Source organism: Acanthopagrus latus, chromosome 17 (assembly GCF_904848185.1).
Source record: "Acanthopagrus latus isolate v.2019 chromosome 17, fAcaLat1.1, whole genome shotgun sequence".
Lineage (NCBI taxonomy): Eukaryota > Metazoa > Chordata > Actinopteri > Spariformes > Sparidae > Acanthopagrus > Acanthopagrus latus.
In genome coordinates, this window is record NC_051055.1 from 13,311,478 (window position 1) to 13,338,549 (window position 27,072).

At 40.4% G+C, this 27,072-nt stretch overlaps 1 protein-coding gene across 7 annotated transcripts in view; it reads right to left on the minus strand.

Annotated features, from left to right (window-relative positions):
- LOC119005803 (protein MTSS 1-like) overlaps window positions 1-27,072 on the minus strand; it is a 48,759-nt gene that overhangs the window by 5,237 nt on the left and 16,450 nt on the right. Inside the window, exons 4-13 of one of the 7 annotated variants that reach the window (XM_037073777.1) lie at window positions 12,845-12,929; window positions 11,182-11,273; window positions 10,890-10,964; window positions 9,642-9,653; window positions 4,902-5,068; window positions 4,515-4,622; window positions 4,197-4,294; window positions 2,405-2,534; window positions 863-976; window positions 237-479 (exon numbers count right to left, since the gene is read on the minus strand). In XM_037073777.1, coding sequence (XP_036929672.1) covers window positions 237-479; window positions 863-976; window positions 2,405-2,534; window positions 4,197-4,294; window positions 4,515-4,622; window positions 4,902-5,068; window positions 9,642-9,653; window positions 10,890-10,964; window positions 11,182-11,273; window positions 12,845-12,929 — 1,124 coding nt within the window. Of the gene's footprint in view, window positions 1-236; window positions 480-862; window positions 977-2,404; window positions 2,670-4,196; window positions 4,295-4,514; window positions 4,623-4,901; window positions 5,069-9,641; window positions 9,654-10,889; window positions 10,965-11,181; window positions 11,274-12,844; window positions 12,930-27,072 lie in introns of all 7 variants that reach the window. The other 6 variants (XM_037073773.1, XM_037073772.1, XM_037073776.1 and 3 more) reach the window with 6 other exon arrangements.

The following is a 27,072-nucleotide window of genomic DNA, read 5'->3' on the forward strand; positions in this document are numbered from 1 at the left end:
TCAGTGTTGTGCTTTACATTTCTCTGTTCAGCTTTGGAACAGATAGAAATCTTTTCCCCCTTTTTGTTCAGTTCTTCACTGTAAAGTCTTCAGATTTAACTGAAGTGAAGAATCAAACTAAAAATGTAACTGAAAATGAATTTATACAGTCAGGACAAAATGAACAAGGTTTGCACAAACTGTTGACAAGGAGGATGGGAGTAAGTTGATCATCAAAACCGAGCTGATGAACAAACCTTCCAGCTGGGCACTCGTGATGAGGGTATCATGGGTCCCAATGTACAGTAGTGAGGATAGTCTGGGAGCAAGGCTGAGGCGGGACGTGACCATGAACGGGTGGGACTGGAGGAGGAGGTGGAGGATGAAGAGGAAGCAGGGAAGAAGGGGAAGGCAGTGCCTGAACCCGACCCCAAACTCCCCCCGTTGCTATGGAGATATGGGGAAGTGGCCGGACTGTAGTGGTCATAACCATTGGATAACTGGATGCCGGTGGGAGGAGGGATGGTAACAGACAAACAAAACAGAGCAAACAAAGCATGGGATAAATTACTGAAATGATTAAAAAAAAAATCAAAATACACCTCTTCACTGAGGTGAAGAGTTCAAAGGAAAAAACAAGGAATACAATATGGAACAAAGGAAATGGTCACAAATGCTGAACTGAATGAAAACTGGAGAAACGGATGCACATGCACATGGAGTTTGGAGGGTCCTTCAGCATTTCTGGGATAAACTCAAATCAGTAAAATGTGTAACCAAGTTTGAAGTTTAGTATTAGGAGGTAGCAGTGCGTGTAATGCTGGTACAGAGTAGACATTTATGAGGAACAACGTAGGGTTTATAGTGGCTGAGTGTGTTTCACCTTGTCAGTAGCGTGCTGAGGTGCAGTAGCAGCAGCTAGAGAGGAGGGGGAGCTGCAGTCACTGTGAATCTGCCCAGTCTCTGACACTTCAGAGGAGCTGGAAGTGGGATAAGGCTGGAACAGCGAGTGCAGCAGCAAGCGGGAAATGAGACGAGACCAGGCAGAAGTGGGGAGAAAGAGAGACATAGACAGACAGACGTGTACAGAGGGGAGGAATTGCAAAGACAGACATGTCAGCAGGTAGACAGCATAAGCAGAGAGAAGCAGTTTGTTAGAGAGCAGTGGCAACTTTTCCACAGTTCTCAGCAGTTAGTGAGTGAGTACAGCCAAGTGACTGCAGAGGCTGTAGAGAAGGTGCACTGGGAGTCATACCAGCATTAATTTCATGGGACAGTAGCAGTGTTTGAGTGTTGTTAAAGTGAAGCACAGGCAAAAATTCTTTCTCTTATGGATGTATTCCCACCAACTCAACATGTGTCACATAAAAAGAATCTATAAGCCATTAAAGCCCTGGTTATTTAATAAACATTAATAATATGATACTTAATCCATGCTACTCTCCTGAGGGAGGTTAAGGATTGGGATAAACTACAGAACATCAGCCTGCATAAAGGTTTGTCCAAAATGGATGGAAATAAAGAGATCAACATGAAGTGTATGTTGTGTCGCTGCCTTGTTGGTCTTGGGTAAAGGAGTAAACTCCTGAAATCCCTGTTTAACCATGAGACTGTTCTCTTTCAAACCTCAACTACAGTAACTACACTGAGAATGAGGCAATCAGATGGCTGATTCTTGAGACAGTACTGTAAATGGGTCGGGTATGGACCTGCCAAACCACCTTCACTGCATCATAAAAACTTGGAGTCAGACTATACCAATGTGTTCTGGACGGGGGAAATGTGGTTTCTGGCGTGCTCACAAAACGTCATCTAGTGCAGCCACTCTCATGGTTGATCTCAAAACCACAAACCCCGCGTGGACAATCCCCCAGGCAATCACATAGATAATCATCTGAAACCCTGTGTCAGATGGTTAGATAAAACTGACAGAATGAGCCCTGCTGATAGGGGCACATCCTCAGCTCTTGTAATTCTGTTGACACTGTAACATGTCATTTCACTGTGATACATTTAATGAAAATACAATACACAGTATGGTCAAGCCTCTGCAAGTTTAACTTAACCACACTCTGTCACAGCGGTCAGCTCTTTAATAGCAGGATAGGCTTGACCTGCTTTGCCCTGGGCTAGAATGAAGGCAGACTAATTTCCTGTGCATTTATGCTATAATAATAGCAGTGAAATGATTTCACCATGATCACATACACTTACTGCTGCCAGCTAACTGCCTCTCTTTGTGGCTTGGGAGATGTGTGAGAAAATAGTTGTGTGGATTGCTGATTTGGGGTTTTGTCTCTGTCTCCGACTACAATGACTTGTAAATCATAGAGCATATGCGGTTTTATAGTCTTGTCTAAACCATGTGTGCATACTTAGAGCCAGAACTATGGTTAAGTGTGGGTAGCAGAGGTTTTCTACTTACCTTTGTTTCAGCTGGCATTGGCGAGGATGATTTGGACGACGTGTACTGGTCGTGTGATGAAGAAATGAAGCCCGAGTCGTGGGAGGATATGCTAGAGAGTCGCACTGGGGCCTGCTGGGGTAGCGTGGAGCTGCGGTACCGATGGCGAGGGTGATGGTGGTGGAAGAGGTGGTGTGAGGAAGAGGAGGAAGAAGAGGAGGAAGGAGAATGAGAGTGAGAGCCACTGGATCCCCTGGAGTCACTACTGTTAACGCTGTTCAGACTACTGTGAAAGGGGAAGGGGTGAGGGATTAGGGGAGGACCAGATGAAGGAGAAGTTTGGCGGTGACAGGTGGAGTAAAGAGAATCAAGTGCACCCAAAAGCCATGGACAAGAGGGAGGATAAGAAAGAGATAAAGGAAGTAATAGGGAGGGAATGAAGGCAAAGGGTTGGGGGGAATGTGGAGGAGACAGGGTGGGAAACAATTAACACAGCACACCAAGATGCAGCAGGCAGTGACTGAGGCCAATCCAATTAAAACAACAAAACAAACCAACAGAAGAGGCGTGATATCATAATGACAATAATTACAGGCAAGAAATCACAGGATTTCATGCCTTTGAGACAGCATTTCAAGAATCTTCACACAGAACAATCATGAAAAGCATAGTAAAAACTAGGACTAATTACTGTGTGAATTGAAACTTGAAAGCAACAATTTGAAGCAGGTGGTATATTGAAAATTGTACACTATTGAAAATACATAAAATATGTATTAAATCATGTAAAACTTAACAAAAAAATGCACAAGAAGAAGGGAAAACTACTCAAAATGTTTTATATATTGCAAAGAATTGAAATGATAAAAGCTGCTGTCTCACAATGATTTGTCAATTTCAGAGAAAGTGAATTTCTGAACAGTTTGCAGAGTCACTCATGTAAAGATAAAGAAAATGACTAGTTTGAGACTTAAATTATTCCCCTATAACAGCCTGGAAGGCCTTTAAATATTAGAGGCAATTAGAAGTTTTGATTCAATGACAGAAAACCCACAACCCAAAAACTGATGTTAACATATTTTTACAGAACGAATGCAAAGCAATTCAGAACCCAGGCATAAAATGTCTTTCTATAACCCAGAACAGTTCAGGAAAAATCATTGCAAGACCCACAAAAAGCATGTAGGACAGAAGATAAAAGACACTGTCTGAACAGCAAATGCTGAAATGCATCAAATTCTCTAACCTATAATCCTGAGGTTTCTTTCATCCAATTCTGTCATTTTTCCACCAATTACGCAATATCAAAAACATATTTGTGTGCTCTTCCTTTAAGGTCTACTTAAAACCATTTTTCTCAGAGAGGTGAATTAATTAAAAACTATAACTAACAAAGATGAGATGAAAAAAAACATTAACCACTCCAGCTCATATTGACCACTGGGTGGCAGACATAGATTGGGCAACATGAAACTTGTTCTCTGTCCTTGTTCCCTACCATATAACACTGAGGTTAGTAGTCTCCTGAGAACATTCATAATGATTGGTGAGGTCAACAAGACACATTTGCCCATTTTAGTGCAAGTATACATGTCAGGCCACACTATAATCTCTGACTTGACCAAATATAGACGTTTCATCTCAATGGCTGACCAAAATAACAGGAGTAATTTCATTTTCCATTCAACATCATTTTGAAGCACTCTGTATCTCAACAAGACCGTATGGGCACAGCAGGTACATTTGTACTTGAGAGACAAAGCATCTGCTCCATTTTTTGTGGCCATGAGTATTGTTATTAGTAGGAGCTTACCTGCACATGCTAGACTTCCTGGACATAGTGGTGCTGGGGGATGAGGGTGGCGTTTGATATGACCAACCATAGTCTGAGCCCTTCAGATCCATGATCACCTGAGCAGGAGGAAAATTAGTTATACTCATTATTCATTCTTGTAATGTGGAAACAAACAAACAAACAAAGACATTTTTATTCTGAGGAATGTAACCCTTAAAAGAAAACAAAAACTCATACAGGACAAAAACATGATTTTCTGTGTCAGTTGGATGAAGGTGAGTGGTTTTATTTTCAGTTCATTGTTCAAAGTGTTTTATCTCTGTTGTTTTTCCTCACCTGTTCACTAGCAGGGGGAAGCTTGTGGGGGTCAGAGGTCAGCGCTTTGAGGTCATCAGAGATCGCTTGGAGATGTGTGACCTCTCCCAACATAGAAATCTCTTCATCCTAAAAGAATAAATGGCACAGTCAGAAGAGATTTTTGTGAGGTAAAATGAGCTGAAAAAGGCCCTCTTTAGATAACACCAGTTATTTAAAAAAAAAAAACGGTCTGGAGAAAAAATAAACAGAGTTGAGAAGTGTGATGGAGTAGAGTGTATGAAAATTTGTCTTTGCAGTCTGCAGGACTAAAACAAAAAGCAAAGAAACAGCTGACTGAGGGGACTGTGCTGTTCACTCAGTGCTGTCTGAAGATTCATTGATCTCTTTCTGCCCAGCTGTACTCACCACTACAGGCCGCAGCATGGCCACGAACCAGCAGAATCTCTGTCTGTCCTCTATAAGAGCCTTTCTCAGGGCCTGCTTCTCTGTCTCTTCCAGCAGAATGTATTTATCGCTGACATCCTGCATGGCGCTGTCCAGCTGGGGTTGGATATCACCACGACCTTGGGAACATAATGGACACAAACACACACACAGAAAGAATATATACATCATTGGATTACATCATAATAAAATTACCTCACAACTCACAAACCAACAAAAAACGCTCTATTTATACTTTCACAATATTTAAAAATCAAGGTCCTGAGATAAATCGGACCACTTAGCCTTCCTTGACAGCACATACACAAAAAACATTTAGTTATGCTGCTGTTACATGCATGGAGAATCACAAACAATATGATCATGTAGCAGTGAAAGTACATTTCTCTCTAGTGTACCACTGCTCCATGTGTTATCTTTTTCTTATGGACATGGCTATCTTCAAAGCCTACATTTGACTGTCTCCACTACTTTTTGGCTATCATCTCGGCATGAAGGGCCACTCTCATCATGAGAGTGTTTCCTGTCTCTTGTTCAGAGGTGGCGAGAAGGTTATCTACTGGTGCTTGTCTCGAAAAACTTCAACTTGCTGAGATAGCCAAAAGTGAGTTTTGACTATCACTTCACTGCCCTTTGTCAAACACTTATACACCGTGTGTGTGTGTGCGTGTGTGTGTGAATGAATGTGTTTTCATGAATGACAAGTGTGCAAGAACATGTGGTGTCTCTGTGTAGGTTTGAATATGCATATATAAATACAGGGACATCTTATAGCAATGACAATACCAAGGTTATGCTGTTATTCAGCACTACTGAGTGATTGCATGCATTTCTGTGTGAGTGTGTGTGTGTGTGTGTGTGTGTGTGTGTGTGTTTAAGAGAGGATACCCTGAAGCCAAGTCAAACCCTCTCGAGTTCTCTATAGAGGCAGGATGGCTGGCGACTGCTCAAGATGACATACAGCTGGCCTCAAAGGCATTATCTAACCACTCTAGCTACACTTACACACAAACATATACACACATACACACACATACAGTCTTGACTTACATCAAGCTACATCAAGGTTAAACCCATAGTGAACAACTTTGTGGTCTGTTTGCCCGCTCTTGTGTCTGGGCACAGATAACAAACTGGCGTCTTTCATTGACATTAGCCGAGAGGACCTATATCATGCAAATCAGTAGCAGAGAAACTCAGCTAGAGTTACACAAGAAAATTGTCCTCACCTCAAATGTAAAACATAAGGATGCGTGTCCCATGTTGAAGACAAAGCATCAGCTCTTTCTCTTCTGATATGTCACTGCAGTCTATTTTACATGACACAGCATGAGGGAAGTTCTGTTTCCACTGATTTCTATCTCCAATCAGTCCACTAGACCATAGTTACAATGTCAATTAGCTGTGGCTTCAAACACACACACACACACACACACACACACACACACACACACACACACACACACACACACACACACACACACACACACACACACACACACACACACACACACACACACACACACACACACACACAAACTTAGTTGATGGAATGGATTTTAGATGGATGCAGTTCTCAAAAGAAAACATGTGAATCCTGGACAGTCCCCCCCCAGTTTTCGCAGTGTAGCTGCTCCATCAAACACCAAGTTATCTTAATATTGTTTGGTAAATATATGGATTACATACTCAGTTCAAGGATTGAAACTTTCGATCCTATTTTTAACTACATAGGAGTCTAAGATGCTCCTTAGAACTACTAATAAGACAAACTTCCAAATCCACTTCATCAAACTTGGTAGGGACTTTGGTGTCTGGAACTCCAAGAGGAATGTGAGTTATGTGTGTGTTAATGGCAGTTCCTACACTATTACAGTATGGAGACCATGATGGCATAAATGGACTGTAGACTGGAAAGTCCAAATTGCAGTATATATTTTCAGTCTTGTATATGTAGATCCAAAGGCCACCTTTGAGCAGACAAGTATACAATTACATTGTACAAGGTTTTTGTGGAGAACTGGCTGTACGGTTGAGCCTGAAAGCGCTAGACTAGCCTCACTCATTAATCTGGTTTAAAAAGTCAGAGTTCATTCATTACCTTCTGGGAGATTTTAGTTCTTGGTGCCAAGGAAATTACTTGTAACCTGGGCTGACATTTTAAATAATGTTTAAATCAGCAGTTATGAACAGCTGGCCAACAGCTATTGAAAGGTTATGCCAACAAAAAAAAGGAATAATGCATCAATACATCTTTAAAGTCTTTATTGCAAATCGTTCAATCCAGCAAGACACCAAAAGAGGCTCTGCATGAATGTCGGCTCTGTTGTAATGCTCAGTGAAATATTCATTTCACACCACAGCTGTGTTTTCATTAACCCTGTTTTCAAATTGAATAAAAAAACAATTCAAAACTTGAAGCCTTAGTTGGCCTCAGTGTAGAAAAGTAGCTTTTTTAGGTCCCAAAGCCAGCGATGCTGTGGTGTCTCCTTGGCATGCAACAAAACCATGAGCACACTGCATACTGGTGTCTCCCACTAGTTCAAGACTTGGCAGACTGTTTTCTCAACATAACCGCAGTGGTTTTGGAAAGAAGCTACTGTAAGTTGAGGTACTTTGTCTGAGACAGATGGAAAGCCAAATATTTTCTTTGTTGCTGTTTTGGTTGTGCCCATGAGTACCCTTGGGTAATTCTGAACATTATTACAGTCAGAGGCACTTTGCTTCTGAATGCACATTCATAGGCACCTTGTGTCTTTCAATTTCAATTCCATGAAGAAGACTCCCTGTGTTTAGCCCTTTAAAGGCAAATCATGAGCTAACCAATTCGAAACATACATACCCTCATGGTATTCGCAGCGCTCATGAGGATACAGACCATAAAGGGTAAATAATATGTGCTACTTTGAACTGACCACACATGGACTAGAATAGGTCTAGTTTTCAGCAACAAGTCATTGCCATTTCTCAATCATCTTGTTTTGTGGATGTAAAAAACATAATTGAAGGGGTGGGAAGGGTTGCACACACACCCACAGGGACACACATGTGAGCTGAGACAATGCAGGCGCATCCTGGCATGAGATGTCATCTTGTGGTGAGCAGAGGGGTTGTTAGTGTTGAACTTAAGCTCCTGTTATGTTACAACTTTGTCTCTACTGTTCCTCGGGCTGTCCACATTCTCAGTCTCTGTGCCATAACTTGGGCAAATATGTGAATGACAAGGCCTTGATGGCTACTTCCTCTTTCTCCTTAAACACAGACAAATACTGAGGTTCACTGAAGGTCACTGGGCATTGACTGATTATAAACAAATCCTTTCTGAAGCAAATTTCACAAACTGTTTCAGTGTTCAATTAAGGGCAGTTACGGTAGTACTTGTGACAGGTACAGTGCATCACTGTCTGGCTGTTTTATACCCTTGGGATGACTAAGTGATGATTTACTGCAGATGCCCCATGTGTATGTCTGTTATTGTCTACTAAAAATACCAGTCCACCAAATACATCATGGTTACACCAGAGACACACCCTGACGTGCACTAAGTTTCTTTCCTACTTCATTCAAATAAGCACCATCATCCGATTTGTGCAACTACTTAGCGAATTCATTCCGAAGCATGCAGGAAAGGGTTTGCCCTGTGTGTCAGAGAAAAGGAGACTCTTCTTTGATGGCAAATTATGTTATTGTACGGAGAATGTTTTTTGCTAGCTTTGTACAATCTAATATTCAACTTTATTTTAACAATTATTGATATAAAACAGAAAATCTATCTAAAGTTTTAGAGATCTTGCTGATATCCTACAGTTGTTTTTACCAAAGGGGGTCTGCACAGTCTGAGCACATGTTGATAACTGTGCACACAGAGAGAAATGAGATTAGCTGCTCTAGCTTTCACATGACCAATGATTGCATTAGGTTGCAGTCACAGGCTGTTTCTTAGCAGGGCTGGGGTCTCAGGTCAGAAAAACACCCTCACAAGACACATATCAAGTATCAACACAAGCAGACAGCTGGGGTGTTATTACTGTGTGTATACTGAGTTCTTTCCTTCCAGGAAGTCTGACCAACTCATTCCTAAATTTGTGTATTTTAATTTTATTTGTGTTTGTATTTCTGGGCTATGTTAATTTACAGCCTTTTTAGGAGAATCAGGTGCAGTTAAGTAAAGTTATCTTTGCTAACATCCACAACATGGTGTTATACTGGTAGCTGGTAGTGTCTATATGTTTAAAAAGCTTGTATATTAATGTTGAGTTAAACGTTTCTGAGTAATCTATTTCTTATTGCCTTTTTATTTATGAACAGGTCTGTGGTCAAAACAGTTTGTAGTCAATGTTAAAGTTTTGTTTTGGCAACAAAATGGTCTCATCCCTGGGTACGTGGCTCACTGAAGACAAAACAAAGTGCGGAAAGCAAAATAACAAAATCTTGCATGGACCAAACTTAACGTGGCCACCACAGAGCTGATAAACAAGACAGTTTGTGACATTAACGTAAGCAATGGATTCACAGACTATATCAATATATAGTGACAACCATATACTGTAAGCAAGAGCCGCCATATTTGTGAAGAAACACTGAGCATGCATGCATCTTTGCAGGGGACTCAATATCTGGTGGCTTCTTCACAATGCAACCAAGATGCTTGGTTAAACATTACAGTGAAAGCAACCATCTGTGTCTGTTCCACAAACTTACCTAGATTATCAGCTGCAGTGCAGCATAAGGAGAGGGATGGTATCGATACCACATGGGGAAAGGGAGAGGAAAAAGATCCAAGTCAACTAAAAAAGTGCCAATTCTTAATACTACCTAACACCTATAAGTGCAATTTTGTGTGTGTCAATCCCATTATGAGGTGTTTCACACCCAGAACGAGATGACATTGTAATAAAATGATCTGACATGCTTGAATCTGAGTAAAAACATAAGTGCGAAAACAAGCTTCACAGAAATGCCTCTCAAAGAAATCTTTGGCAGTTCCATTAATAGATGGCTATTCAAAGGAAATGCCAGATAGCAGCGGGTTTTGTTTTTAAGAGATGCCATTATCTGATACCAACAGTCTGCTGATATGTTGCCACATCTATAGAGACAAATTGATGAAGCATCTGAAACACTGGTCAATTGGTCAATGAATTCAAATTCATCAAAACATCATTCAGAATTGTATTTTGTTGGATATGCTTCATGAACAAAAACAAAATGGCTTTAATAATGATCAAAGTCACGTAGTTTACCGTAACGATCAACATCCCACAACTTACTGGAAACATCTTCATCTAATTCCTTTTTTGTTTATGATATTTTTTTCTAGCTAGGTAGGTGAATGTGTATGTAGAATCTGAGCCAAGTGAGCTGCAGATGGAAAAAGACCATGCCCCCTCAGAGAGTGTTTACCAAGTAAGGTAATGTTTAGCCTCACAAGATCTGCTCAAGTCTAATAAGAAAGGACACATTTCTTCGACACACATTATTGCTGTCTAATGAAAATGCCTAAAATATACTGTGGACTTCTGTCTTATTTGAAATTAAAGACGGCATTTTCCTTAACAAGTTGTTTTAATCATCTGATTCTTCTTTTAGTTCTCCATGCTGACTTATTGCAGATAAAAATCAATAAAAACCACAACTTTCTTAGATTTGGTCTTAGTGATGCTAGCGCTGGTAGAGACGTAGCCTCTATGGTGAAGGAAATGACTGATTTTCTAGAAGCAATGCCTTTTCTTACTTGTTTAAGACAAGTATTTAGCTTATCTTTTAGCGTGAGGGGCGTAGCAGACTCAGGTTTCATGCAACATGATATGTATGTATTGGTAGAACATTGTTAGTGCGAGATTTGTCTCATCATAATAAGATTAACTGCAATTCATAGTGTTATTTTTGTTCATTCATATAACCTTTGGTTTTAAATAAAAAATGAAATATGTGTGTTCTTTTTGTTACCTTTCTTTGCTTTCTTCTGAAGTTTCAGTGTGTCTGAGGACTTCTTCTTTATTTCCTGCCGGGCTCTTTTATACTCTGGTTAAGATGGAAGAGGTAAAATCAGTAAACTAACTGTGTTAAAAAGGTACTGTTTTTCATACACTTTTTGATAATCTAATACAATGTGAATAGAGCTGATGAAATAACAATACTATTGAAACACTGGCATATTTCATTGCTTTAAGATATCAAAGTAAGATATCAAAGTAATTTCTGGATCAGCATGTTGTGTTATATTTTTCGTTTGTCCTACCTTTAGCATGGTCCTTATCCAAAGTGTTGACTCCTCTTTTCCACTCCTCCATCTCTTCTTGGAGAGGGTTGATCAGACCTTCCAAGAAACCCCTGAGAAATCAGCAGAATACTTATTTGTAATCAGAGGTGGGCTTGATCAGTTAAACTATTTACAAGTAGATTTAAGCCTAATCATAAAGAAGCTGTGCTTGTCACTGCAGAAATTCATTGAAAATATCATCTGCTTGGGTTTAGAATATAAAAAATGATATGCATACAAAATGTGTGTTTTATTGATGAACGGTTTAACAACTGATGAATAAACATTTCATACAAGTGGAGAAAATGTAAAATACCAGCCTGCAACTTCTGATTCTGCTTTGTGGGGTTTGTCTATATATCTTTCACCTGATAATAGCGTAGCAGACAGTCCGTGAAACATAAAAATCATTAGGTCTGCTTTGCCTTTCTGTCTCGACACACCATGGTCTTGTCTGTCAATCATTAACAGGCAGAAAAAAAGGAAACTGAGGAGACTGAGAGAAGAAATAGGCTGCTTATGTCTGACTATGTGTCACAGGAGGAAGTAAGAACCTTGTGCAGTCATGTCTGTCAATCATCACCCGACTGTGCATGTCTTTTATTTGGGATGTATTTGTGAGTGTGTTTAAGAGGCTGTGACTGTGAGAGGTAGGCAGCTGCAGGGTTAGTGCATGAAACTAAAATTAGATTTCTCCCTATTGCAGACATTTCTCTCCAGTGTGTGTGTGTGTGTGTGTGTGTGTGTGTGTGTGTGTGTTTGTGTCAGTGGGTGGTTGGTGACCACGGCCCCCCTGTGTACAGCCCCTGTTATGGAGACCCAAGTGGAATCTCTACTGAAATGCCACCCGAAATTAGAGAGCCCCTTGTCTGTATTATGTGGTATAGAGTGTGTGTGTGTGTGTGTGTGTGTGTGTGTGTGTGTGTGTGTGTGTGTGTGCATGTGTTGTGTGACGGAGAGAGACAGAGAGAGAGAGAGAGAGAGAGAGAGAGAGAGAGAGAGAGAGAGAGTGAGAGAGACACAGAGAGAGAGACGTGGTGTGTGAAGCCACATTGAAACATTATAGACGCCTGTGTTACTGGACAAATTGTCTCTTTTCCAGCATTCCATGACAAGGGGGCATTCATGCCCACACACACACAATGTCAAGACATTGTGAATATGGTGAGATAAGGATTCAAATGAAGACCATTTTATTGGAGTTTCACTATGAGGGAAACAGCTTGGTTCAAAGTACTCTAACCGTGAGTACTAATAAAGGATGCACTGCAAAAGGATATAAACCCAACACAATGTTTACCTTTGAATGTTTGAAAACTTTAGGGCTGACCATTTTTGTCAGAACTGGAGAGTAACATTAGAAGGACATCACTTGAAGTTGGTAGGGTTGAGTGTGCATAGAGGAGACATTTTGTTGGGACACATGAGCCCCCTGTTAATATTCCCTTTTAGCTCAACCAAACCACTGACCTGGGGTTTGTTGACATGAAATCCAGATGAAATCCCTGCTCTCACAGAACCTCTCATATATTCAAACATATTCAAACTTGCACAAGGAAAAAATGATATCAGGTCCCATGTGTTGGTAAATGTCAAAAGTACTGTGGTTGATCAGACACAAGGAAAGAGTTGTGTTGCTTACATAGAGAACTGTTTGAGTTTAGCCTCTATGCTGCGATGTCTCATACACATCCTGGTCAACGCTGATCCAATGTCTCTGGTACCACCTGAAAAACATATAAAAACACATAAATTACAATATTAAAAAAAGCTGGATGAGCTATCAACGCGATAAACCCACTTACACTTACAGTACACAGAAGTAAAGTTTACAACAGTCAGCTAATGTTGGTAATTAATCCACTTCCTGCTAGATTGAGAGTAACTTTGCTGCTAGTAAAAATGTGGCAGGTCTTGTTAAATGACACGTGTAACGAGCACTCACTGACCCCAAACTCTCCACTGTTGCTGAAAACTGTGGGAATCAGCAGGAAACACTAAGTTACGAATTGCACACATATTCAGGTCAAGAGAAGTGATGGCAAGTAAGAGCTGGAGCCTTGTAAATGTGCCTGAGGCCAGTGTCAGTGTCCTTCACACTGGCTAACTAGCTGTCTACTGGAGGCCTCAGGCTGGACAGCTAAGAAAGGACTTGACGTTGATTGACAGAAGTATTGTCTAACTGCTCAGTATGACTAGCTGGTTCTCTGTGGGACTGAAGCATTACTGTGTGTGTGTGTGTGTGTGTGTGTGTGTGTGTGTGTGTGTGTGTGTGTGTGTGTGTGTGTCTGCATGTTTGCATATGTGAGAAAAAGAGGGTGGGAGCTGAGAGATCTTGTATGAAACTATGGGAGTTCTTGTGAAATTTTGTGCAGACCCCAAGTGATACTGTGTGTGCATGGCTTTATGTGTGTGTGAGTATGTGCCTGCCTGTGTTAGAGACGGTATGGTTGTGATGATCTGATGTGAAGTGTGAATTCCCTCCAACAGAGAAAGCCATTCTGCTGTCAGCACAGCCCTTGCTGCATGCAGAGACACACACACAGAGCTGTCACTCACTCACACAGAGAATTACAACACATCTACACACACAAAATGATTTGGCCTCCAACATATTTACTTGTGGTGATTGGGGTGCTACTTTTTCAAACAGAAAGAAATCCTCCTTAACACGAAATTCCTAAAGAATAGAATACTGGTAAATTGAAAAAAAAAAACCTTCAAATTGAAATTATGAATACAAGTGTTTTGAGTTATTCAATGCAATGTATCACTAAACAGGATCTACTCCTGTCCCTTTTACAAAACTAAACCAGTGGAATAGCTTTATTTCAGTGTCAGTCTCTGTGTTATTGTTAATCAACAGTCTGCTTCTGTGCTGCTCTTCTAACTGCCAATTGTAACAAAGAGAGATTCAGGATGACAGTGAATTAAGCTATTCTAGATGGCAAATTGTAACTGTCTCATACCTTTCGACAATACATAATTTAATGTCAGTCCCACTGAGCCCATTATGACCTTCAATTTTTCCCTCTATCCATTCATTCATCTGCTCCTCTTTCACTGCGTGCACTTGTTATTCCAGAGGGTGTGGCTACTACTTGCCATAAAAGACTTTTCTGTTATACAACACCATAATCGTCATTCATTCCTGCGTTGACTTGTTTAGTCATCCTATCTATTTATCCATCCACCCACCTCTGCCATACTCTGACTGCTTGTTATTCTAGAGGGTGTGGCTGATTGATGCCACAGTGCCACGAGAAGGCCACACCGCTGGCAAATGTTTTTTCAGTAGAAAAAACACTGTTGAGTCTGGTTCATGCTGTCAAGGGAAGAGTTTGGTTTCAGCTGATTATTCAGTTGCCAATACCACACCCACACTCATGGATTCAATATGAGACATTTTTGAATACCAAAACCTGCTCTTGGTTTTATATACAGGTGCATCATTGTGGGCTCAAGCTCAGCCCATTTTGTGAGATTATTGCAGTACCCCAATCCCATCTGAATAGAGTTTCATGAAATTGCACATTTCCTTTCAAGGATTCATATTTGTAAAAAAGATACTGCTAAAATTAAGAAAAATTTGTGTGTAGATGTCGGCATTGCTCTGGACATGGGTATGTTAAAGGAACTCCTCCCATGTCATGAACATAAACAGGCAAACATTAAATTAAATGAAACTGTTTACATGCTACATGAGAGTCAAAGATAAATAAATTAATCTAAACCAAAACAGGAACACCAAATATTCCACATCCAGGAGAGACTTGTGTGTTTTTTTCTCTCACAGTAGGTAGCTAGTAAATGTGGCCTCTATCATGGCTACCAGTTACTGGGGAAACCATATACAAGTGTATAATGCATGTGCCTGCTACAGTCTGACATGGGCTCCAATAATGCCACGACCCTGTTGCATTCTGTCAGGTATAAACTGACTGACTCTGAAAGTTGTTCTGTGACTCTCAGGATAAAGTGTCTACAAACACACATCATCCACTCTGTCTAGCACCAAGTGACCCCTGGATAGAAATAGCCACATTGGCAGCCCCAGTTGTCTACTACGTAGACACACGCAAGCTTCAATTGCTACACTTCCAGGCCAGACCGCTGCTTTCTGTGTGTGTAGTAGCATAGCTGGCTGTCAGTAGAAATAGCTGCTGCATTACGTGGTTGTTTCGGAGGCTTGTAATTATTCCTGTACCACCAACACTTAACTAGTCCAAAAAACACACATGCACTCATAGACACTTGAGCTACACTCTCTGGTGCATCTGTGTATGAACAATGCTGAAAACCTACTGAGCAAGTAGGCAACCCTAACCACTTTGAAAAAATAAGCAAAATTTGGCAACAGCATGTTTTGGCATGATTTAGTTAGTGGTTTAAAAACACCATCTATTCCATGTGCAACCAATCAACCAATGTCCCATAGAGTAAAATATCAATGGATTGTCTTGCAATTGTATCTATTTACTAAACCCACCTTGGGTTTATTAATCTTCCACTGCATTAAAACTATTTATATTAAGTGATTAATCAAAGTTGTAGAAAAAGTACTTTTTCCTATATGTGAATTAGGTTATAACACTAAGGAACCACTACTTGCATTTATTCCTAACAAAGCAGTCTCTTGGTCTCTGATATTTCAGCTGTTTGTAGAGAGTAGTGTCTCAAGACTCTATGGGGACATCTGTGACAGAGGTGATAGTTTTTTTCAGTGTGTGCACAAGAGTGTGAGAGATAGCATTGCAACTGATGTCTAGTTGCCAAGTCTGTCTCTGTCCTCAACCCCCATCCAGACTGTTCCTTGGAATGTCACACTGTGCTGACACAGGGAGTGTGTAGCTGTCTGTGTGTGTGTGTGTGTGTGTGTGTGTGTGTGTGTGTGTGTGTGTGTGTGTGTGTGTGTGTGTGTTAATGCATTTTATATACAAGCATTAGAAAGAACGGTCTTTGAAAGGACACTAGGTTCAATGCAGCAGGAAGCAATATGACGTGGATCTTTTCCTATAAGCCTGCAGCTTTTAACATCAGTAAGATGTCGATATACCAGTCCTTTATTTGTAGAATGCTGACACATAACTAGCTATGTGTTTGTTGTGATTGAAAAGAATCAATTCATTTAATACATCTCTTCAAATATAAACTATTTCAGTCATCAACATTAAAACATGAAAACCATCACTCATATACTTTGTTTAAAGACTGCAAAATAAATATGTTGTGACTAATAATAATACGAACTGTTCTAATGTCTAACAAAATAACAAACATCTTAATGCAATATTTATCGATTCCAAACAATTCCAACTTTTCAAAGCACCAACACTGTTGGCCTACAACCTTATAAACAGCACTGATTCATCAAACAACATTAAGATGTTTTGCTTGTAAGACCTTATTCATCTTGATTCTATTATAAACTATATTTAACTTGTATGCAGTACCATCAAAAGGCTGTAACCATCTCTTCTCACAAAATAAATGTTTTATGTTACAAACAGATGTGGAGGATTTGAAGAGGCAACTTTTATTTAATATGCCATATTTGTTATTTGAAATACTATATTGAGATGGTAAAGGCTTCTAAAAGGTACTCTTGCTAATGTTCAACCTATTGGTTGCCCTTTTTGAAAATCAGCACCATTTTACATTTCTGGTTAGCCCAGTGAAGAAAGCATGGTAAACGCTAAGCCACAGATCTAAGCTTGTCATTAGAGGATGGGAGGAAAGCTTATATGAAAAGAGAATTAAGTGATTTAGGATAGAGAAGAAAGGGAAGAAAGGGGGGAATTGTCAGAAAGGTAAATGTTTAAAATAGCTTTTCTATACATACTAATGAAAGACAGAAGCAAATTAGAGAGGAAGCAAGGATAAACACATAAGGGGAGAAGGAAAAATGGAGAAGGAGCGAGAGTGATTTGGCTTGGGTAGTTTTGACATGAAGTTCAGAGAGGCTTGCTAGCTTAAAACCAACTCTGTATGGGCACCAGATGGTCTCTGTTAACTACGGGCCAGTGGTTACGCTGATAAGAGACTGGAGATCATACAGCTGGATACACACACACACGAATGCACTCACCCAGCTGGACAGAGGTAAGGCGATCTGTTCACCAGCTAATTAGAGAGCACTAAGGCTACATCCACATTAAGCTGGCTAAATTTAAAAATACATCTTTTACTCTTGTCGGCGTCCAGTGGAACAAAGCTGCTTTTTTCTTTCACACCAAAAAATGAGCAGTGACATTTTTCAAAATGATGATGTAAGTTTGCATGGGAGTACTGTTAAGAAGCAAATTTGTTGTTGCCTTAAGCAAAACAGATAATTACACAATGTCAGTTACTTGATTATACATTTTATCTTGTCAGCCTACTATAACCATTAACTGGGAATTACATTTCAGAATCAGAAAAAAATATACACACACTTATATACGAATAATCTCATATCTATTAACGTAACCCCCTTTTTTATAACAAACTAAACAAAACTAGCTACTTTGTTCTCTGTAACTAGGAAGGTGACACGTTTGTATTAAAAAGGCCTGGTTCCTGAATCATATTACATACTATTGTCTTTGTATGATGTCTATGAAAACATATCTGACACACGCACATCACTGACTCCTGGCTGAGCAGTTGGTATGCCCAGATGGAGCCACCCACATAGCACAGATACAGGCTAGCATTTGATTCATTGATTTATATTTCTGCTCAGTCAGTCTGGAGCCTACTGTATGTCTACAGTTACATTTTTCAATAAATTGAGTGGCTCATTGTGCAGAGCCTTAATGAATTTTGTGGGAATTAATGTGTCAAAAAGATTAATCAAAAAATAAGTCACAAAAATCTACTATACCATAATAGATGTATTATCGTATTCTATATCATATCAGTTCAAAAGGTGAAGTGAGGAGAATGCATGGATAGCAATCTGCATGGTCTCCAAGGTCAAGGGCTTATAATAGCCTGCTCTCATAGTTGGCCTGGACTCCTTGGGAACCAAGCCCACCTCTTCATTCATCAATAGCTGCTGACAGAAAGTCAGCTTGCCTGTCTGCCCACACACACTAACACACACATACACTCGACAGTCAGCAAGTCTAGCCTCATCGGCCACCAACACATACAAGCGTGTGGGCGAGCAAACACACGCACCTGCTGCAGTGTGACCAGTGCTGACACAAAAAAGCTCTGGACTGTCTGACTACAGCTCCCAGCAGCTGTCACCCAAAGACATGAGAAGGGAAGAGGAGGCGAGAGGGGAGAGGAGGAGAAGATGAGCAGAGAGCAGAGAAGTTGAAAGATAAGAGGAGAGGAAGAGCAAGTTGTGTACAGTTGGGTGAAAGATCTTCTTGGCCAGGGACATACTTTAGTTGACATGCATCTCAAGTAGAGCAGAGCACTGTGGTCATATTATTAGTGCTGCTGTTTGTCAATTATTACTCTTTAATGTTTACAGAGGTCTAAAAATCCTTCTCTGGTCTTCTATTGGTTATCTATGGTGAAAATCTGAATTTACTTTACTAAAATGTGCTGACATGAACCAAAGAATGGCATTGTCTGAATACAGACAGGAGAGATGCGACACTGACAGAGGAGAGGGTGGATCATAGGCCAGGTTGAAACCCATGAAGCTGTTTGTCAGTGGTTTGCATAATAATCAAATGAGACACCAAAACAACTACAGGCTGATGTCTGAGTGGCTTTATGCCGAATTACAGGTGGATGTGTAGCTCAGTGACAGCAGTCATCAACATGTGCAGTCAGTCAGCTGTCATTGTAGTGGATTGTAATACTGACTGCAATTCGATAAAGATACTCAGATAAACGTAAGGGTGTCACTGTAAACTACAGTTGTGTATGTGTGTCAGTGTGCCACTGCAATGCAGTGAAATGCATCCTGAGTAGTGATACTTGAAACTACATTACCTCTTATCTCCTGTTCCCCTCCTGTGCTTCTATTTTTCCCTCCCTTCTGCCTTGTTCTCATTTCTTCTCTACTATTCTCATCATATCCCCTTTTTCCTTATCTTCCAAATTCCTTGTACTCTTTCACCCTTTAACTGCCATTCCTGCACTTAACTCTATTCTGTCATCTCATCACATCTCATCAGATTCACAGGGGTAAATAAGTGATGTATAGAGAGATCATTATAGAGAGAGGAGTTTTGGACTGATGTCCACTAAACAGAGCAAGGCTGGTAACAGTAAGTGTGTCAGTGTGCCACTGTAGAGCTGTGGCCTGAATACTAATGAACGCTGTGCCAAATTCTAGTAAAATTCTTACAGTGTTAACATAATGCTAATCGGAATATAGAGAAAAAAGTGCCATAATGAGTGGGAGAGGGGGCCTGGAGAGAGAGGAGAACATTGGAAAGAGGCCATATATTGAGTTTTTGTTGTTAAGGACATGGATGTGAAGAAGTGAGGAGAGCAAAAGTTGACAGGGGGGAGGAGAAAGTCTCTAGATGACAAAGAGGAGTCATTTGTCACTTCTGTGTGGTTTTGCAGTGTGAATGCTAATGAGGCTTTGAGGCCTCACATAAACAAGAAAAGATACCTGACAAATGCACCCATTGCTCCATGGGTCCCTCTCTATCCCATGTGGATGCTTTCTGAGCTACTATACGTCCCCCCTCTGTTATTCTTCGCCTCTTTCACTCTTTCTGTCTCACAGTGCAGTGGCATGAATAGATGCTAAAGCAATGGATGGGAACCAATTAAGATAACAAGAATACATTGCTCTTGTCAACAAAATGCCACCATCCATTTTCCTGTCACACTCTGTGGTGTGCTGCTGTGCGAGTTATTGCTCATCTTGGATATTTGCTGCACGCCCTGTCCTTATTTACAGAGAAAGGATGACTTCCATCTGCCCAATAGATTACCATTAAAACTTTTAATATTCTGCATCTGATATCTATCATTGAAATAATGATACAAGCAAAGTATAGGACAATGCAGCAGTCATCCTGAGCATACAGCTAATGCAAACGAGCAGCATGGCCAAATGGTAAAATGACTGGTCGAGTTGGTCAATCCAACTGAAAAGGTGTTTCACATACCTATGGCCACACTGATGGATGAAAAGCCCCCCCAAAACAAGAACTAACCGAGGATTGGTGTCAGTGCAGGCCTCAGAGCATCACACACAAAATATTGCAGCTGTTTGATAATGTCTACAGTCAGAGAAATTAAACAGCATGGCATCTCTGCCTGGAGATAAACTGTGAAGCAGGGGACTACAGTATGGAAGTAGAATCTCTGGAACTCACAAGATGTACAAGAGGAATACAAGACAATACTGTGAGGGTGGTCTCTAGACACAAATCCTTAGCTTTCAAACAGTCTCCAGGCAGACTTGGTATGCAAATTCATGCTAACTGGCTTACTGTACTCTTACAGTGCAATGTCATAACTGCACATATTGGCTTCAGCTGCAGATTGCAATGTAAATGTAGGTCATGGAGGATTTTCACCCCCCTCTGCATCCCCTTTATTCCACTGTATTCCTTTGATTTATTCTTTTGAGCTGCTCTCTCTCTGATCTAGTTCTCTATCGTACACTCCAATCTTTCTGTGTTCAGTTTTTCTCTCTTTCTAGTCTTTTTCTGCACTGGCTTAGTCCTCTGCTCCCACCCATTGTCTCTGATGTCTCTGTGAATGTAGTACCATAATGTTAACATGGTGTCTGAATTAATCCAGTCAGTAAGCAGTTGGCCAGTTCAGTGAGCGGTCAGAGTCAAGACAAAAATAAATGCTCAAAGGAGGTTGAGAAAGTCCCATGGGAAAGTATATGGGACATTTTTGCTAATTTCTACTAACTCAATAGTGAGAAATGTTTCACTGTATTGTATCAAAGCAAATATTTGCAACATTGTTGATGAACACCAATATATTTATTGGCAAATATCTTAATAACAAAAGCCTACATAGGCCTCGATCCATGTTAGATTAATGTCCACCATGCACAGTAGCACCAAGTGAACATTTAATTATCACTTGGGCTTCAGACCTGCATGTTTTAACTATGTGTATTCACCCAAAATGCCCAATCTCGGGAAAGTGTCAGTGTTGAAATACACAAGTTTTGACATGCTGAATCTACAGTCATTGTAGTGTTGGCCAAAGTGAAGGTCAACCAAACACATACGAATCACCGCAAGTGCAGTTGCAATTCAGTCTCATCTGCATTCCAGGTTCCAGATGCGGTGCGAACAAATAACTTCCAAAATCTTACATACGAAATTGTCAGTTGCTGTAATAGAACAAACAACATAGGGATATGTTCTCTGATAGCTAGTATCTGCATATTGTTCAACCCCGCATGAACCCGGACTCCGACCAATTAAAGCCAGCAACGAGGGGGTTTAAGCGAGTCATACGATGAACAGAAAGCTCAAATGAGAGAGACACACAGAGAGAGATAATAGATTACCCTAGAGCCCACTCTTGCTCTTTTCCACACTGTGGTGCCCCACTTTTTCTCTAATCTCCCTTTCTGGTCTGACACACATTCCACAGACAGATCATAGACAGAAAGGATTTACGAGGATCCTCTACCAGTGAAGTTAATCTATAGCTCTTTTGGTTGAGTACTGGCATCATTAATTGCAATATGCAGAAGTGAGAAGAAGCGGAAATGATAACTGCACCTTCAGTCATCCCATGAAACCCATTCACCACAAGGTCAATGCTAAAGCAACCTTTTTCCAAATATATTCGACAAATTAGATAGTGTTCGGTGCGTTGTGCAGACCAGCATCACGTAGGCACATGGTTAGAATGTGCAAAAATCTCTGATGTCACAATTAATCATTGACAGGGAAGGGGGCAAAAGTTCATATTTCCACTGCAATAACTGAACGCAACAACAACAACTGAATAAACTAAGGTTTGAGTCACAGGGTCTGAGTCACGTCCACCCTTATGCAAATTAACATCACAATCAAAGCAGCCTGTCTTACTCATACACTATGAAATTATGTTATTCTTTACAGTGGGAACATGGCAGATATATTCAAGTGAGATTAAGGTAGGTGAAAAACTCAGACACATGACTCAATAATACATTAGAGTAAAAGAAATGTAACTTAGTAGAAATATCTGCAGGAGAGAACTTTGTCAAACATGTATGTGTAGATCATGTAGAGAAAAACTGGTAATTCAAGTTAGATTAGTGAGAATTTAGACCGTTTAGACACATGCTCTTAGACCACAATCTTAGATTACAGTCACATGCTGAATACTGTCAATAAACCAATCTTGTGGGTTACGCAAGTGGTTTACTTGGAAGTAACAATTTGAAGATATTTCTACTGAAGCCATGATGTAGTTTTGATATGGGTGTCCACAAGGAACAGCACTGTAGTATCCCTGATTGTGTATAAGAGAGCAGGAGACTAATTGTTGCCAAATGCCTCACTGAGCGCCACAGGAAGTCATTCCTGCCTATGGACTTTACAACTCCTCCCTCTGTAGATCGGATTCAAATGGCTATTTATACCAAAAAACAAAACAAAACAAAAAACTGTTTTTTGGTAATTTAATGCTACAGCTATTTCACTGTATATTGTATACATTATTTCACTGTATATTGTATATAATATTTCACTACACACTGTATATATTTCTAGATTGTCTACTTTATCATTTAATTCTATTGTCTACTTTATTATTTAATTCTAATTTTATTTCATTTTATTGTCTACTTTAATTTTATTTATATCTTTATGTTTATCTCTTGTTTCCATTCATGCAGTAAAGTAAAAATAACAATCTCAATCATATTTACATAACATCCTGTCTGCCAAAGCAGCAACAGGGATAGGACATCTGTTACTGACCCATAGCAATTCATCCTATTTGGAACGCTTTCATCATCTTTTGTTTGCAACTGATGATGCAAACAGAGGGAAATTATGCCAGATAGAAAGTAACGACAGATAAAACAGTGTTGGAAAGTAACACACAATACTATAATCTTATCAGCAATTCAATTTAAACGATCAATATGTAGGCTAGTTTCATTAACATGTGGAAAAGACAACAGGAGGATAAGATAAAATACACATATTTAATGTATGGTTGAAAACACTAAACTAGTGCAGCATAAGAGAACAACATCCAAGTGATATAGAAGAAACATTAACATCTGACCAGATCTTTAATGAATATCACTTTCAAAAATGTAACAAAATGATGAAACTTTGGTTTCTGAGGGGAAATCCACCCTGGAGCACAACATAAACAACCTATCTTTCATTGTTCTTTATTTAGAGTGACAAGACAGCAGTCTGTGGTATAATCAAAACAACACATGAAAGCAAAAGTGATCAGGTTCTAGCCTTACTTCACACTTACTAGAAACCATACAGGGCATCTATAATATTTGGCTTTCCACCTTCTGCACTTAGTATGTGAATGAGCCTATGACCTTTTCTTTGCCTGCAGCGAGAAAGACTGAGAGACCTCTAGCCTGTGAGATACTGGTCATAATTTAAACCAGACACACACTAGAAAGACTGAACTGTTTGTCAGTACAGCACAACACTGCCTTGTTTGCAATAATGACCACCAGATTACATCTACCGTGTGTGTGTGTGTGTGTGTGTGTGTGTGTGTGTGTGTGTGTGTGTGTGTGTGTGTGTGTGTGTGTGTGTGTGTGTGTGTGTGTGTGTGTGTGTGTGTGTGAGCCTTTGCGTACACTTATGTGTGCCCATGTGTGCTTGTGTATGTGTAAGAGCCCCTTATGCTGTCAAAGATTTTGTGAGGGGACATTCTCCACCCAAGTGTCACCCCATATCCATCCTCCCGCCCGCCCGCACACACACGCGCACACACACACGCACGCGCGCGCACACACACACACACACACACACACACACACACACACACACACACACACACACACACACACACACACACACACACACACACACACACACACACACACACACACTCTTCACACAAACACATCATTCATTCAGAGTGTTTTATGAAGTGTCTATGGGATGACAGGGAACAATCCAGACACTGAAAGCTCACTGAGTCAATCCGCTGACTGAGTAACTTAAATGACTGACCTTGACCATTATTTATCCATCTATCAGCCAATACAATGGCTGTATTATCTAACACACTCAATCATAAACTCATACCTATTAAAACCTATTTAAAGAGTGGCATGTGACATGCTTGTTTAGCATAGTTGACAAGACATTCAATGACATATTTGCCATGTTTAATGTGCAGATTAAGGACAACCTTGATTTACTTTAAGAATAAAGTTATTTTCCAGCAACTGGGGAGTAATGAATGAGGTAACACTTCATCCAAGTTCACCTTCAATAGGCATGCTGCAGCAGATGGCACACCTGCCCTGCTACACAGCAACAAGCTGATGATGGTATCCTACTGTGCGTGTTTCCATCTTTGAGCATTTATGCAAGTGTGTAGCTGCTGCACTTGATTCTTGTTCTGAGGACACAAATGTGCCTTTTATTTCTGTTGCTTCCCCTTGAAAACTAGCTGTTCCTCCATCTCAGCCCCCTCATCACTTTCTTTGTCCTTGAAGGGAGTTTAAACTGAGCAGAAAGTACCTGGTGACGAACAGCACATGGTTTGGAGATGCTGTCACCGACCTGCTGTGTATACACCTGGTCTCAACAGACTGGACACACACACACACACACACACACACACACACACACACACACACACACACACACACACACACACACACACACACACACACACACACACACACACACACACACACACACACACACACACACACACACACACACACACACACACACACACACACGGTTAGGGTGAATATGCAGAGGAGAGGAGGACGAGGGTTTAGTGAGGAAATTAATTTTAAAAAAAAGGTGAAATAGTGAGACTGAACAAAAGGAAGAAACTGCATGCCCAAATGACTTTGCTTTATATTTATGGAAGGGAAAATGGGAAACAAGTTAATAAACACACTTACTTCTGTTGTGATTAAGTGAAACTGAATATGACAGCTTTGTTGCATTTCTGTTTTCTGGCTGAAACATGAGACTAAATCAACATTACAAGGACTTCCAAAGTCTTTGTCAAAATAAAACGCAGTGGCTTTAGAGCCAAATATCCAGAAACAAAGTTCTCATTAGGTCAGAGGTAATCTTCCTCTGAGTCATACAGTGCTTAGCCTTTCACCAGGATCTTGGAGGGCAGTGCTCTGAGAGTAAGCTTAACCATCTCTATGAAATCCAGTGTGAGTCTATAAGAGAGTGCATGGTAGTTTAGAACAAAAGCAGACTTTGTTAGGTCATAGCCTGGCTGTCGGAATGTGGTCTTGTGTCAATGTGTTTAATGTTAACGCTTAAATAGAGAGAAACCTAAAATTAGCACTCACAGCGACAACACACACACCCATTCAGCAGACAGATGCAATTACAACAACACTTGTTTGTAAGGAAACTCGTGTCCAGACAGGCTAGCTTGGTAGCCCTCAGTTTCTCAGGAAGACACACAGATGTTATCAGTCAACTGCTTCCTCGCTTTATAATAAGTTGTGAACATTTAGGAAATGTCAGCAACCTAGTCCATCAATGCATTTTTTCCATCAGAAAACAGAATCAATTTGGCTGCTTAATCAATAAATGAGTTTACTTGGAGATCAGACGTTCAAAATCCAAGGCTCACCTGCCAAACCAGGTTTATGTTTAAACAAAAACAGAACGCAAATCGCGCTAACATCTACAAACACTTGTATGGACACACATTGCACGCACACGTAGCCAAGCACACAGAGGATTCTCTGCTTCCTTTTTTGGCTCAAACACTCAACAGCCTACTCTCCCCCGCTTGCTCTCTCCTAGACAGAGAGTGTCCTGTCTTATCCTTTCTTTTCCACTCATACACATTTATGTCCTTAAACTCATAACAAGGGCATTTTGGAGTAGAACTCTGAATTTGTCCATGGGCAGATGTTCTGATTGAAGCAGATGGTTGCGGATAAATCTTTCAAGGCGCTTCCTTTAATTTTCCATGTTAATGTGTTTTATAGTGCAAACTAAATGGCAAGGCAAGAGACTCTACCATGAAACGTGACAAAAGAGTTTGACCCATAAATTCTCAAACAGCGGAGAAAAAGAACAGCACTAAATCAGTCTGAAGAATCTTTTGTCTGTGAGTCTGAGACACAGAGGTCATTTCGTGCATTTTAGCATATATGACTGAATCTCTACATGTGCTAGGCATGCTCATATGTGCATGTTCACATGAATGTGCGCAAACTTGAATTAGTCTGTGAGTCTTTGCGTGAGTGTGTGTATTTGACCCATTAACTGATTTAATTGCTGGTTCCAGTTGGTTCTGTAGGATTCCCAGGATGAGGTCAGGGTGAACAGAAGAGAACAGAGGGTGAATTGAGAAGCACGCAGGTCGTCCATGGGATAGGATCTAGGTCTGGGCTGGGCAGAGGACAGGAAATGTATACGGCCAGGCTGGTTTTGGAATGAAACTAGACATAGAGGACAGAGTCCTTTCAGAAAGGGTATTGAGACAGTGGGCTAGTTCAGGATGTAAGGCTGCTCTCTAACAAAGGTCAAGCCATGAACTGAGAGGGGCGAAGAGGGTTTTTTTTCTTCCATGGAGCAGTATGGTCGTCTGTCCACGGCAGAGCACACAGAGCGTGCTTAGACGGAATTAGACTGAATTCTGTTCCACAAGAAAACTCAGTTCCTTGCTTTCCAAGTAGGGTTTAGAAAGCCAGTGTGCTTGTGATCGTTTAACATAAAATGTGACTTCTTTCTTGGAGCCTGTCAAGTTAAAAGTACATCTGAATTCAGGTAAAACTTGCTGGAT